This window comes from Podarcis erhardii, assembly GCF_964252035.2.
Source record: "Podarcis erhardii genome assembly, chromosome: 5".
Classification (NCBI taxonomy): domain Eukaryota; kingdom Metazoa; phylum Chordata; class Lepidosauria; order Squamata; family Lacertidae; genus Podarcis; species Podarcis erhardii.
Window position 1 is genome coordinate 7,375,070 of NC_138509.1, and position 15,882 is coordinate 7,390,951.

Here is a 15,882-nt window from a genome sequence, read left to right on the forward strand (position 1 = left end):
AAATAATAAGAACCCTTCCGAGATAGACCAAAGACCTTCATAGCCTAGCACCCTGATGCCCACAGTAGTTAACTAGATGCATCTGGGAAGCTCACAATAAGGTCATGAGAGCAATAGCCTTGTCCTTGATCTTCCACCATCTGACTTCACCAACTGATCCTTGAGAGGGAGAAAAAGGTTTCTCTCACTACTTTCTCCACACCATGCAAAATTTTCTAAACATCTCTTATATAACCCCTTACCCATCTATTGTTTCAAGGAACCTATGGGGGTATTATTTGGCTAAGATTTGGGGGAAGTCAGTAGGGTTGTGGCTCCAGGTGCCTTGAGGCCGTGAGCAGCCAGGGGCTTACATGGGAAGATGAAAGAATCACGGGAGAATGGCTTTGGGATAAAATAGGTCACGATTTTATGGATTACAGATGTAAGTAGGTCTTGGCATAGGCATTGTAACCTGAATCACCCAGTCTGATTGTTTGATGGGATAGCTCAGTCAGTAGAGTATGAGACTCTTAATCTCAGGATTGTCGGTTTGAGTCCCATGTGGGCGAAAGATTCTGCAATGCAGGGGACTGGACGAGATAACCCTCATGGTCCCTTCCAACTCTACAATAATATTATTCTATATTATTCTGTGATTCCAAGTGTTAATCCCAGGTTAAGGATCATCTCACAATGTACATTAAATGTTCATCGCTAGGGAGGGAGATGTCATCGCGCCACTCCTTAGTGTGTGGAGTGCCCAGGACGCAATCCTCTCCCCGATGCTTTTTAACATCTTCATGCACCCCCTTGCCCAGATTGTCCGGAGCTTTGAGCTGGGCTGTCACCAATATGCTGATGGCACTCAGCTCTATCTGTTGATGGATGGCCACACCGACTCGGCCCCAAACACACTGGCCAGATGCTTGGAAGTTGGGGCTGGATGGTTTCGTGGGAGCCGATTGAAACTAAATCCTTCAAAGACAGAGGTCCTATGGCTGGGTCAGGATGGCATGGGGATGAGGGACCAACTCCCTTCTCTTACAGGGGCCCAATTAGTGCCATTGCCTTCCGTTAAGAGTTTGGGTGTAATCCTTGATGCTTCCCTTTCCATGGAGGCACAGGTTACAGCAACAGCCAAGGCGACATTTTTCCACCTTCACCACATTAAGCAGTTGGTCCCTTACCTCTCCCACCCCAATCTGGGCACAGTGATCCATCTTCTCACTAACCCTCAAGCAGAACCTCAAGCAGAAAGTGAAGGGTGGCTGGCTGGGGTTGCCGAGTGCCAGCTGAGCTCCAGGCAGGAGGTGTGGCCTGGCTTTATAGTTTTCCCTTGGGTCCGCTCCAAAGCCACAGCCACCATGTTGCCCACGATCAGTCAGAATCCAGAGCAAACCACCAGAGGTCTGTGCAACCAACTGGGGGAAGAAATGGCATTATCCCCAGCTGTGTGGGAACACAGCGCCTGCCACCCGCCCCCGGGGCCGCTCACCAGGAGAATAGTAAGCGTTTTTTTGTGAACTTCCTTTTCTTTCAAGCAGTGACTTCAAGGAACCAAACCCTTCTTTGCCCATGTTTAAGTTGGTCTTGGGAGGTGAGGTAAAAAGGTAAAGGCACCCTTGACCGTTAGGTCCAGTCACGGACAACTCTGGGGTTGCAGCACTCACACAATAGTAAAAAACAAATGACTCTTTTTCCTGTTCATTTTTTAAAAATAATACTTTAGGACAACACCTGTTTTCGTGTTTGGTCCCACTTTTATAATCCTTGCCGCATCTAACAAATGAATTCTATTCCCAGAGTGACAGTTAGCGTGTAATGATGTTCTGGCACAAACAATCGTGTTTTGTCCTGACAGATACTCTTAGAAGTGGAAATATTTTGTTGTGGAAAGGCTGTGGAGCTGGTGCTGGAAAGAATGCAGAAGAGAAGCATTCATCTTCATAAGCAGAAAGCAAACTCCTCCTCCATTACTTCTAGAATTTTCTATACAAGCTGTTTTTAAAAAGCTCTGACAAAGCTGAGGATGAACATTTGTTCACTTTTATCGCTTCTTGCTTTTTCAAACGGATTTTTCCCTGGGGTGGGTGATGAATTCAAAAGGACATTATTAAAACGCATGAAGATAAATCTTTAACCAGTTGTAAAAATACACAATAAAGCAGTACTATACAGTACATTAAATGCAATTTAAATTAATTTAGCAGTTGCATTCAACTGCCTTTCTTCACAGCTTTAGGATGTTAAAATTGAATATTATTTTCTATGGTTTTTAAACAATCTTCTCCGTCAGTTCTGATACCAGTTTTTGGGTCTATATTTTCTTTGCACAGCTTTACAGACAATATGCACACATACATATTCCACACTTAACAGCCTCAAATAGATCTAAACTTTATGTCTTGACAATAACAGGCTTCTTTTTCATTCTTTTCTAGCAGAGTACTGCTGATCAAGTTCAATGCTGTGATTATAACACTCTGGTTTGGGCAGGAGTGCTTTCTACTAAACGTTTTTGATCAGTGATCCTGTCCCTTGTTTGTGCTGTTATCACCCGTCATTTAATTGTAAAATGTATTTCCTCTGAAACGGTGATTGTAACACCAGCAGTAGTTGAAGAGTACCTTGTAAAAAAATGCATGCTAATTTAAGACATTTTGCAGCAGTCTGTTCCAGCAGTATGTGCCTCTCCATACACTGGGGAAAAGAGGTGGCTAACTTTGTCCAATTTCCTGTTGGCGGACTGTCTGTTCACTGCATGTTGTTGTTGTTGTTCAGTCGTTTAGTTGTGTCCGACTCTTCGTGGCTCCATGGACCAGAGCACGCCAGGCACTTCTGTCTTCCACTGCCTCCCGCAGTTTGGTCAAACTCATGCTGGTAGCTTCCAGAACACTGTCCAACCATCTCATCCTCTGTCATCCCCTTCTCCTTGTGCCCTCCATCTTTCCCAACATCAGGGTCTTTTCCAGGAAGTCTTCTCTTCTCATGAGGTGGCCAAAGTATTGGAGCCTCAGCTTCAGGATCTGTCCTTCCAGTGAGCACTCAGGGCTGATTTCCTTCAGAATGGAGAGGTTTGATCTTCTTGCAGTCCATGGGACTCTCAAGAGTCTCCTCCAGCACCAGAATTCAAAAGCATCAATTCTTCGGCGATCAGCCTTCTTTATGGTCCAGCTCTCACTTCACTTCACTGCATGGTAGCGGTCATCTACATTCTCTGCTCATCTATATTCCCTTTCTTCCTTTCCATCCCAGGCCCCAGGCCCACAGGTTTTATAGGCATTAGCTGGGCACGAGAGGTACAATTGCTGGGCACCCTGCTCAGCTCCTGGAAATAACAGCGATCTTCTGTGATATTATCCCAGTAATATGCATAGCAAGCAACACTCCCATTTGAGTACAAAACAAGAACACCACTTAGGGCACAAAGACAGGCTGATGTTTGGCTCTGGGGAAATGAAATAGTTTGGGGGATAAAAGAGGGAAATCCCCAGTTCACAGTGCCATGCAAAACGCAATGTTCTGTACAGGCACTCACCAGCTAAAATGCCCCTTTGCTGCCCTGCCTTTGCCTCTTTGTCATTTCCGCTGCATGTCATCTTTGCAGAAGCTTAATCTCTTGTCATTAGAATTTCATAAAATACATGGCAGCTCTGCCCAATCTTGCTGTTTGGGAAGACATCAATTCTTCTGTGCTGAAGATTTCACTGTTTGCCGGTCTGTTACCTTTAACCACGGCCTATCATCAAGTCTCTGTTTGTATGCCCCCAGGGGTATTGTCATTTGTCTATTTTCCTTGAAGTCATCCAAGGAAGTGGTGGTGGCAGTGGCAGGAAGGTGGGGAATGACGAGGACTGAGATTTAGTACTTTCCTTTACTATTTGACTATTTTTATGGGAAAAAAAATTAAAAATAATTTTATTGAGGAAATTTTAACATAATCAAACGTTCTAATTACCTTTTACAATTTCAATTAACACCCCGCCCCCACGCGACTCCACCCAACCTCCTTCCCTGGTTTACAACTTTTTTTTTTTAAAAAAAATGTTTTTACTGTATTTTATAATTGGTGTTAGCTGCCCTGAGCCGGGTCTTGGCCTGGGAGGGCGGGGTATAAATAATAATAATAATAATAATAATAATAATAATAACAACAACAACAACAACAACAACAACAACAATAATTTTTCTGCTTATATTTTTATATAGCTTATGTATATTTTTACTTCATATTTATATTTTCTATTTGCATTTGTCCATTGTAAGTGTATTACTCAAATCCTGAATATTTGACCACAGTGGTACCTCAGGTTAAGAAATTAATTCGTTCTGGAGGTCCATTCTTAACCTGTAACTGTTCTTAAAATGAGGTACCACTTTAGCTAATGGGGCTCCCGCTGCTGCTGCACAATTTCAGTTCTCATCCTGAAACAAAGTTCTTAATCTGAGGTACTATTTCTGGGTTGAGACTTGTATAAAACAATTGTTGTGTACTGATATTTTATGTACCTTTATACTATATTATTGCATATTTGAAACTACATTATTTCTGCACTTAAACGTTGTGTTTAAATTTACTATTATTTTAAAACTGTCGCACTTATACGTTGTGTTTAAATTTACTATTAGTTTAAAACTGTTATTCTTAGCAGAATATACACGTTTTTCTTTTCAACTCTCGAGTAGGAATTATTCCTTGCATTGAAACTTTTGGCCAGAGCTCTTGGTATATCCTTTTCAGTGTACTATTTCTGGGTTAGCAGCGTCTGTAACCTGAAGCGTCTGCAACCTGAGGTACCACTGTATTTTTAAAGTTGATCCATTCATCAGTTCTCAGTTGTGTCCTTAGCCCTAGCTGTTTTTTGTTCACTGTTTTGGTGCTGCTGACAAGTCTAACTTGTCTGTAATTGTTCAAAGGATCTGTAAAGTTTACTTTCTCTTTGAAGAAGGAGAATTCATCTTGGCCATAACTCTGTGGATTAATACTAGCTAGAAGTAGTAGTAGCAACAATATCATTTGTTTAGCTTTAAGCCATAAGAAAAAAAAAATACTTTGAGGGTTGAGCCACAAATTTCCTGGCAGCCAATGCAAATAGAGAAATGTCCAAGCTGACATAATTTTCTTTGTCCAGGAACAGAAAGTACACAAACTCACTTGATGAGACAATCCTGCCGATGAACTCAGACATATATTTTTCATAAGGATCTTTATATTAAGATACTGAGTAGGTCATGAACCTCCAATTTCTTATAACTCATCCATAAAGGTAGAGAGCAGAACACAATTCTGTAAAAGCAATTCTATGAGAAGCCAATGTAATTACCGTTACAGTGGTGCCCCGCAAGACGAATGCCTCGCAAGATGGAAAACCCGCTAGACGAAAGGGTTTTCCATTTTGGAGGTGCTTCGCAAAACGAATTTCCCTATGGGCTTGCTTCGCAAGACGAAAATGTCTTGCGAGTTTTTCTGACTTCCCCCCCTTTTCCCCCTTTTTCTAAGCCGCTAAGCCGCTTATCCGCTAAGCCGCTAAAAGCTGCTAAAAGCCGCTAAGCCGCTAATAGCGCTAATCCGCTAAGCCGCTAATGGGCTTGCTTCACAAGATGAAAAAACCGCTAGACGAAGAGATTCGCTGAACGGATTATTTTCGTCTTGCGAGGCACCACTGTAATTCCAAGAAGTCAGTTTTCCAATAAGGTGGGACAAACCATAGCAATGATCCTTGGAGGAATAGAAATTTCTAAAACCAGCTTGCTCTTCACACAGAATACAGTTGAAGGAGACCTGCTTCTACATCTTATTACGTAAAAAAGTGGCATATATTTTAGAAGAGATAGCCAACAAACTGGTTGACTTCTTATTCTGCAGAAAATAGGGAATGCATTTTTTAAAAAAATAGGATAAACAACAGAAGAAGTGAACACATAAGATGGAAATTAAAACAATAAAACAATTTATTTAAAGTAAACATTTCTACAAAAATCTACTGTATATGATACATCCCCATTTTTCAAAGAAACATTTCCTTTAACAAATAATTCTGGTTTTTTATGCTACTTGCTCAAAAAGAATGATTAATAATGCCTTTAGTAAGATTTACATTTTGAATAAAAACTTACTTCTCCAAACCTTTATTAGGCATTACAAGAATAGGCCATCGTAAAACATCATAAAACATCCATGTTACAGCCATGTAAAATACAGTTTTTCATTGGGATTCTCAGCCACCCTTGCAGTTACTTCCGGGTTAATGTCAGACAGATAGAATCTGATATTTTCATTGCGCTTTGGTGTTAGCCTACCCATAAAAAGGGGATAGCATGCATTTTTGTAGCTGGCTGTACAATGGACAGTAGAAAAGAATATGTTCTATGGTGTCCGGCACATTCAAAGAACATCCACAGTGTCTATCATATCTGGGAATGTTTAAATATCTGCCCTTGACCAAAGCTGAGGGGAAAACGTTCAGTCGTGCTCACATAAATGCCCTGTGTTGGACTGGAATTATGAATTCCAGAGATATAAATGACCCTGTTATCTGTTGCATTTAAAACATAGAACATGGGGGAGCAAATTTTATTTACTCGTTGTTTTGTTTTTCAATATCCTTTAATCTGGTTTGAATATTGCAATAGATATATTGCTCACTTGAATTATACAAGAGTTCCAAGTCAATATCGATAGATCTGATTTTGCTATGTAAGAGTTGGAACCATCTGGACTTATAAGAGTCCTAAAGTAAGTTGGAGAGCAGGCTCGAAGGTTGGCAACGAAAATGGCAACGCAACCAGTATTTTATAGTGCTAGTCGACACCCAATATTCTGTCGTGTGTATATCTAGTTCTGCACACATCGTCTCATACTTGATTTAACTTGGGAGCCCCAGGATATGTCTCAAGAAACTTGAGTTTTTAAATGAAAACATAAACTGTCAGTTCTTTGAATTTCCATCTTCTCCTCAGTGGAAAAAAGCCTGCATTTTTTCCTCTTTGTATGAGAAATAAATGAAAAACATGATATTAAGAAGACTAAATAAAACTTGCGTAATTCACCATGACCTCAGTTTTCTTTATAAAGCTGCTCATAGTGCCATTAAGCATCATTACCTTTTCGGCACCCTAACCACTTGCAATCCTGTCATGCAATGGGGAGGAGAGCTATATAGGTAGGAGACAGGGTTTGGGAACCTACAAATGCCTGTTAATGGCTACTGTCATCACTTCAGTAAGTGATTCCCAAGAGTTCTTGCGAATATATATTTCAGTATTCAGAGCTGACAATGAAATGCATTGCACAATTATAATGGTCTAGTTCAAAAAGTTGCTAGTTGTGTTTTGTTACCTTTTCGCTGCTGCAACTAAATATCACTAACACTTGCATGAAAGCCCAATCAGCGTATAAGGTAAAGGGACCCCTGACCATTAGGTCCAGTCGTGACCGACTCTGGGGTTGCGGCGCTCATCTTGCTTTACTGGCCGAGGGAGCAGGTGTACAGCTTCCAGGTCATTTGGCCAGCATGACTAAGCAGCTTCTGGCGAACCAGAGCAGCGCACGGAAATGCCATTTACCTTCCTGCTGGAGCGGTACCTATTTATCTACTTGCACTTTGATGTGCTTTTGAACTGCTAGGTTGGCAGGAGCAGGGACCGAGCAACGGGAGCTCACCCCATCATGGGGATTCAAACCACCGAATTTCTGATTGGCAAGTCCTAGGCTCTGTGGTTTAGACCACAGCGCCACCCGTGTCCCAATCAGCGTATAAATCATTGCAAATGAGAGATCAGGACTCAGCTTGCTTTGAGGTTTGTCTGTTTCAAAACTCATAAACCTACTGTGGAGTGGAGTGGACTAGGTGGGGGGGAGCTCAATCCCAGCTGTAGGGGTGAAGGTCTCTCATCTTGCAGAGAAGGCCCACTAAGATGATCAAGGATCTGGAAACCAAACCTTATGAGGAACTGTTGAGCAAGTTGGGTATGTTTAGCCTGGAAAAGTGGCTGTCCCATGGAAGATGTAGCAAGTTTGTTTTACTCCTGCTCTGGAGGTTAGGACCTCCTGTGGTGCAATGGGTCAGTGCGTCTGGCTGTTAACCAGAAGTTTGGTGGTTTGAGCCCACCCAGGGATGGCTGTGGGCAGAATTCCTGCATTGCAGGAGGTTGTTTTGAGACTACAATTCCCATCATCCCTGACCCCTGATCCTGCTAGCTAGGGATCATGGGTGTTTTAGGCCAAAAACATCTGGCGGGCTGAGTTTGAGGAAGCCTGGACTAAATGATTCTTGGAGTCCCTTCCAGCCCTAGAATTCTATAATTCTTTGACCCAAACCAAGGGCTTCAAGTTACAAGAAAGGAAATTCTGACTAAATGTTCAGGAAGAACATTAGTAAGAGCTGGTCGACAGTGTTCAGAAAGCGGTGGACTCTCCTTCTCTGGAGGTTTTTAAACAGAGGCCATCTGTCAGGGATTGCTATGATCTCAGGGGTTAGAACTAAATGATCCCTGAGGTCCCTTCCAAGCCCAAATTTCTCTGATTCTGCAACATGCTATGGTTTAGCTCAAAGTAGCAGGAGATCTGGGGAAGGAGCAAAATGGCTTCTATCTCCTGTTCAGGAACCCTTGCATTTGCAGAAAGCCACTCTTCCATGTGAACCTGATCACAGAAATGGAGCCAGGAAAAAATGTTGATAAAATATTTTTTGCTTATATTTTAATGTAACAACATAAACATTATTATTCAATGGAATAATGATGGAGTTGTGGGGGAGGCGCCAGAAATCTAAACTGAGCCCATCTGAAAATGACTCAAGCAAACTGTTATTTCAACAGCTCAAATGCCTTAGCAGCAGGTAGGACCAGATAGTTCGAGAGATCATGAATTAATATGCGCAGGGGCATGATGAGCACAGCCTGATTGTTAATATAAGAAGCATTTCCCCCAAGCTATTAGTTCATCTCTGAATGTTCAGCCCTCGTAGAAAACTGTTTAATGGGGTTGAACCAGAATGGGTAATCCATGATGAAAGATTATATATTTCTGCATCTTTCAACAATAGAATCATTCGTTGTCAGCTATTTTTCCAACCAAGTAAACAAATGCTGGGTTTCAGCTCTTCTGGACACATTAATTAAATTTTGCATCTTTCAACAAGGGAATATAACAATACAAAGGTTATTCAATAAACTGAAATTAAACACTGTGCCATTGTTATTGCATGCAAAAAAAAAATCAGACGGGAAATATTATAAATATATTTTATTGTTCCTAACATACTTAGTGTTTTAACAAGAGGGGCTACAGAAAAACGTTTCAGACTCCCCTCACCCCTTTATAGGCATGCTCCTGTTTAGGGCGCCATACAGTTATGTTGTCCTTCAGGGTGGTGCTGTGGTCTAAACCACTGAGCCCCTTGGGCTTGCCGATCAGAAGGTTGGCGGTTCAAATCCGCACAACGGGGTAAGTTCCAGTTGCTCAGTCCCAGCTCCTGCCAACCAAGCAGTTCGAAAGCACACCAGTTCAAGTAGATAAATAGGTACCACTGCAGCTGGAAGGTAAACGGCATTTCTGTGCACTCTGGTTTCCATCATGGTGTTCTGTTGCACCAGAAGTGGTTTAGTCCTGCTGGCCACATGACCCGGAAAGCTGTCTGTGGACAAACACTGGCTTCCTCGGCCTGAAAAAGATGAGCGCTGCAACTCCATATTTGCCTTTTACTGCACTTAACTGTCCAGGGGTCCTTTACTTTATTTTACTTCAGTGGGACGCAGGTGGCGCTGTGGTCTAAACCACTGAGCCTAGGGCTTGCCGATAGGAAGGTCAGCGGTTCGAATCCCTGTGACAGGCACTGGCAGAGGAAGAGGAGTGCGGGAGGTGATCACCAGCCCTGGCAGCACGATCCCAGTGGGGTGCCATTGTGGCTGCCCCCCACCTCCACTGGGCGCCACGGCCCCAGGATGCGCACCAGCCCTGCCCCCGCCTGCTCTCCGCCCCCCCCCCCCGGTGCTGGAGCATGAAGCTCTGCCACTGGCAACGGGGTGAGCTCCTGTTGCCGGTCCCAGCTCCTGCCAACCAAGCAGTTAAAAGGCACATCAAAGTGCAAGTAGATAAATAGGTACTGCTCTGGCAGGAAGGTAAATGGTGTTTCCGTGTGCTGCTCTAGTTCACCAAAAGCGGCTCCGTCATGCTGGCCACATGACCCGGAAAAACTGTCTGCGGACAAACGTTGGCTCCCTTGGCCAGTAAAGCGAGATGAGCGCTGCAACCCCAGAGTCGTCCGCGACAGGACTTAACTGTCAGTGGTCCTTTACCTTTACCTTTATATTAGGTATAGTTTAAGATGATGTTATCCTCTGAATTTTTTAACTCTTCCCCCACAATAATACTTATACATCCAAAAAATTGCTAACACTGAACTGGAATTACTCTCAAAATGTAGATTAATCTGGGAATAATATTCATTTTGAGAGCATTAACCCTTCCCCACAGGGTACGGTTTAGTGACTCCCATCTATCAATAGCTAAATAAACCTCATTAATTACAAATATTCCTATATTACTGGAAGCTATTAGTCATTATTTTTCAACGAATGAGGACATCTACATAGAGATTTCTTTTCAACGCAGTGACCAGGAATCAGGCTTTGCAGTGTAATTCCCATTAATGTTAAAATGAATTATATGATTCAAATCCCATACACAAACATGGAAAATCTGTATCTTGATGTTTGTTAATTCAATGCACATTGTGAATTGCATGGTAGCTCCCTGGGACTAGTGACGAAGCAATTTGTGTAAGCGGAGGCAGTACCAAGTGACCCAGAAGGATTCTGTAAATACCCTAGACACCACCTCTGGGCGATAGCTGGTCTCACTTTACATCAGAACTGCAATAAATCAGCAAAAATACCCAACAAAAAATCCCATTTCCTGGGCTTGATCTTTTGGAGATGTATTTTTACACAACGAACAGGAGCAGTTTTATTCACAGTTTCACTTGATTACAAAGCAGCTGTGTTACCTAACTCTGTCAAATGTAGTTAACAGCTACACAGAGCCCCTGAGTGTGCTGGGTGCCTTGAGAAAAGTGCATAATAGAGCATGAGAACTTAGGAAAAGCCATTTCCCGTTCCCGGGGAGATGACGTTGCGGGCTGGGAGCCAGCCCTCCCCACGCGCACAGGGTGGGATCACCCCTACGCCATTGGATGGTCCTCGGCCACGTCATCCTTAGGCCGTCCAATCTGTATGGTCCAGGGGCGTGGTGCAGGCTATTTAAACTACCCACAGCCGAGGGCTTGCCCCTGTTTTTCTCCCTGCTAGGTCAGTTCTCCCACCCTCCCTCCCTTAGGTTAGGCTCTTCTGTTTTTTGACCTTGCTATGGACCTTGGTCACCTTGGTTGTCCAAGGGGCCTGGTGGGAATTTTTCCACTTGGCAAATTGGCACCGGCCATTTGGATTTTTCGCCTACCTCGTAGAAAATAATAATAATAATAATAATTTATTATTTGTACTCCACCCATCTGGCTGGGTTTCCCCAGCCACTCTGGGCGGCTTCCATAGAAACCAAAAATACACTAAAATATCACACATTAAAAACTTCCCTGAACAGGGCTGCCTTAAGATGTGTTCTGAATGTTAGGTAGTTATTTATCGCTTTGACATCTGATGGGAGGGCGGTCCACAGGGCGGGCGCGACTACTGAGAAGGCCCTCTGCCTGGTTCCCTGTAGCTTTGCTTCTCGCAATGAGGGAACTGCCAGAAGGCCCTCGGCGCTGGACCTCAGCGTCTGGGCAGAACGATGGGGGTGGAGACGCTCCTTCAGGTATACTGGGCCGAGGCCGTTTAGGGCTTTAAAGGTCAACACCAGCACTTTGAATTGTGCTTGGAAACGTACTGGGAGCCAATGTAGGTCTTTCAAGACCGATGTTATGTGGTCTCGGCGGCCGCCCCCAGTCACCAGTCTAGCTGCCGCATTCTGGATTAGTTGTAGTTTCCGAGTCACCTTCAAAGGTAGCCCCATTGGTAGAGCGCATTGCAGTAGTCCAAGCGGGAGATAACTAAAGCATGCACCACTCTGGCGAGACAGTCTGCGGGCAGGTAGGGTCTCAGCCTGCGTACCAGGTGGAGTTGGTAGACAGCTGCCCTGGATACAGAATTGACCTGCCGATGATACGATTGAAGCCAAACTGAGATATCTACTAATTGACGATGACCCCCTAAGATCACTCATGGTTGCCAGATTCTTGATCAGCGTCCTATCCCTAAAGAAGAGAAACGGTCTCCTGTGTGGCTCGGATAACCCCTTTAAACCATGATCTATGTTTTAGGTGATATCACCATTGTTTTAAACCATGATCTATGTTTTAAGCGATATCACCATTGATATCCGTGATTAATTTATGAGCAGAGGGCGATGTATAGGTTACAAATTTATTGTATGATGGTCGTCCTTGTTTTTGTTTTGCTTCGGTTCCTGTTTGTCTTTTGTCAGTTTAGGTGATTTTAAATCTGTAGGTCTAAGTATAATATGTTGGTATGGGAAACTGTCGTGTAACGGGCCAATGGCCGTAATAAAGATCAATCCAATCCAATCCAATCCTGCGCCTCCATGGACAGCTGTGAGTCCAAAATGACTCCCAGCCTGTGCCCCTGGTCCTTCAGGGGCACAGTTACCCTATTCAGGACCAGGGAGTCCTCCACACCAGCCCGCCCCCTGTCCCCCCAAAACAGTACTTCTGTCTTGTCAGGATTCAACTTCAATCCATTAGCCGCCATCCATCCTCCAACCGCCTCCAGGCACTCACACAGGACCTTCACCACCTTCACTGGTTCTGATTTGAAAGAGAGGTAGAGCTGGGTATCATCTGCATATTGATGGACACCCAGTCCAAACCCCCTGATGATCCCTCCCAGCGGCTTCATATAGATGTTAAAAAGCATTGGGGAGAGGACGGAACCCTGAGGCACCCCACAAGTGAGGGCCCAGGGGTCTGAACACTCATCCCCCACCACCACTTTCTGAACACGGCCCAGGAGGAAGGAGCAAAACCACTGTATAACAGTGCCCCCAGCTCCCAGCCCCTCTAGACGGTCCAGAAGGATGTTACGGTCGATGGTATCAAAGGCCGCTGAGAGATCCAGCAGAACTAGGAAACAACTCTCACCTTTGTCCCTAGCTCACCGGAGATCATCAACCAGCGTGACCAAGGCAGTTTCAGTCCCATGATGAGGCCTGAATCCTGATTGGAAGGGATCCAAATGGTCTGCATCCTCCAGGCGTGCCTGGAGTTGTTCAGCTCAATCACCTTGCCCAAGAATGGAAGATTTGAGACTTTGTAAAGTTTAGCGGTTAGGCATCAGAGTATTAGGTTGAAGGTGAAGGGAGGTAGTGGCCATCACCTACCCCTCCTATTTCAAGGGTATTCCGTTAAAGGAATCCATTGGGCATGGTCTCCGTCCAAAGCCCCAAACGGGGGGCTGGGGCCATGGCACGACCCCTAGCAGTGACCCTGGGGGAGTTTCTAGTTGATGTGCATCAGCAGGGCTCCCCCTACTGGTGGTTAACCCTTCCAAGACTCCTGCAGATGGGCAGGAGTCAAATATAGTCAGGTGGTTTCCAATGCCTAAGCCAATACCACTCACATTCAGTAACCAATAAAGTTGTGGCCTTTTTTGCCCATTAACCTAAAATACTGTTTCATGTGTCTTTATTCCACTCCTTCACAATGAGTAACACGATTGATCTATGTAGCCCAAGTGTCAATTTTTCTCGCAAGATACGACATGCCACCACCCATAGCACCAGTACTAGGACTATTTAAAGTGTTGTTGTAACATTGATCGAAGGACAAGAATGTAGCTTCGTTAGTGTTCATGTTGCATTACAGAAATAGCATAAACAAAATATGGGTCCCTGACTTGCAGGTCTCATTATGTAAATTAAGGATAGGTTTAATCTTAAATGCAGAAAAAAAACCCACCCAGTAATTAGTCAGAGCATCTCTAACTGATTTCTATATTGCCCAAAGATTAAAAAAAGAAAACCTCAACTCTACTACCTCTGTACATATTTTTAAAGGTAAGAATAGGAAGGATATATGTTGTATCATAATTATACATTGTGAATTTTTTTTCTTTTTACCATGCAATGTAGATACCAGTTTTCTTATTTAATGCACTATCTCAACCCCCTTCTTTGTGGTTCAAGCCATATTGATTGGTAAATATGCAGGCAGGAAAGTGAGGTTGAAGGTGGCTTTTCCAAGATACCCAATGGCACTCCAGCTCAAGCTGAATGAGAAGTGAGCCCAGGTTGCTTCGTGCCTTTAACCCTGAAACACTTTATCCACTATAATTAATATGTTATCACTGAAACAACACTATAAAAGTGTGCTCTGTTTTGAAATCGGAAAATACGAGGTAAAGGGCATTACTTTTATATAATCTGCACCTTCTTTTTCAGCTGCCTCTTTATTTTGTATGTTGCGCCTTTAGTTCCTCTAATTTAATTTGTAATTTAATCTGTATTTCAAGAAAATATGTCCTCTTTTCACCTTTCAGAATAAGACACAAGGACTGAGTTTTGTCCGGATACATGCACCATGGAATGTACTTAGCCGAGAAGCAGAGTTTCTTAAAATAAAAATGCCCACTAAAAGGGTAAGTAGTACACAGTTCTGTTTTAATTATTTTGAAACTTGCAGAACATTACAGAGGAAAGGCAGTGAAGGCTGGTTATTTCTAACTTCTGAGTATGGCAAGGAAGAAGCCCCCCTCCCCAGTGACTACCTATGATATGCTTCCCTCCACTTATAACATTGTTGTTGTTGTTTAGTTGTTTAGTTGTGTCTGACTCTTCGTGACCCCCTGGACCAGAGCACGCCAGGCACTCCTGTCTTCCACTGCCTCCCGCAGTTTGGTCAAACTCATGCTGGTAGCTTCGAGAACACCATCCAACCATCTTGTCCTCTGTCGTCCCCTTCTCCTTGTGCCCTCCATCTTTCCCAACATCAGGGTCTTTTCCAGGGAGTCTTCTCTTCTCATGAGGTGGCCAAAGTACTGGAGCCTCAGCTTCAGGATCTGTCCTTCCAGTGAGCACTCAGGGCTGATTTCCTTAAGAATGGAGAGGTTTGATCTTCTTGCAGTCCATGGGACTCTCAAGAGTCTCCTCCAGCACCAGAATTCAAAAGCATCAATTGTTCGGCGATCAGCCTTTTTTATGGTGCAGCTCTCACTTCCATACATCACTACTGGGAAAACCATAGCTTTATAAGGAAATTGGCATGACGCACGTTTCAACATGTTAGTTGTTTAATGGAATTGTAGTGTTGGGAGGGACCTGAAGAGTCATCTAGTCCAACCCTCTGCAGTGCAGGAATCACAGCTAAAGAGCTCCTGACAGATGTCCACCCAACCTCTGTTAGGAAATGTCCACCATCTGAGGTTGGGGATGCAGGTGGTGCTGTGGTGTAAACCACTGAACCCCTTGGGCTTGCCGATCAGAAGGTCGGTGGTTCGAATCCCCGTGACAGGGTGAGCTCCCGTCACTCAGTCCCAGCTCCTGCCCACCTAGCAGTTTGAAAGGACATCAAAGTGCAAGTAGATAAATAGGTACCGCTCCGGTGGGAAGGTAAATGGCGTTTCCGTGTGCTGCTCTGGTTTGCCAGAAGCCTCTTAGAAGCTGGCCACATGACCTGGAAGCTGTCTGCGGACGAACACTGGCTCCCTCGGCCTATAGAGCGAGATGAGCACGCAACCCCAGAGTCATCCGCGACTGGACCTAACGGTCAGGGGTACCTTTACCTTTACCATCTGATGTGGTTTGTTCTACCGTCAAGGAACTCTTAACCCCCAGACAGTTCTACCAGTGCTTAGTCAGAATTTCCTTTCTTGTAATCTCTTGATTTGTAG

At 44.0% G+C, this 15,882-nt stretch overlaps 1 protein-coding gene across 1 annotated transcript in view; it reads left to right on the plus strand.

Annotated features, from left to right (window-relative positions):
- The window catches only part of ANO2 (anoctamin 2), a 137,986-nt gene that overhangs the window by 18,571 nt on the left and 103,533 nt on the right, over positions 1-15,882 (plus strand). Inside the window, exon 3 of the mRNA XM_081860946.1 lies at positions 14,533-14,631. Within this exon, the coding sequence (XP_081717072.1) occupies positions 14,533-14,631 (99 nt within the window). The remainder of the gene's footprint in view (positions 1-14,532; positions 14,632-15,882) is intronic.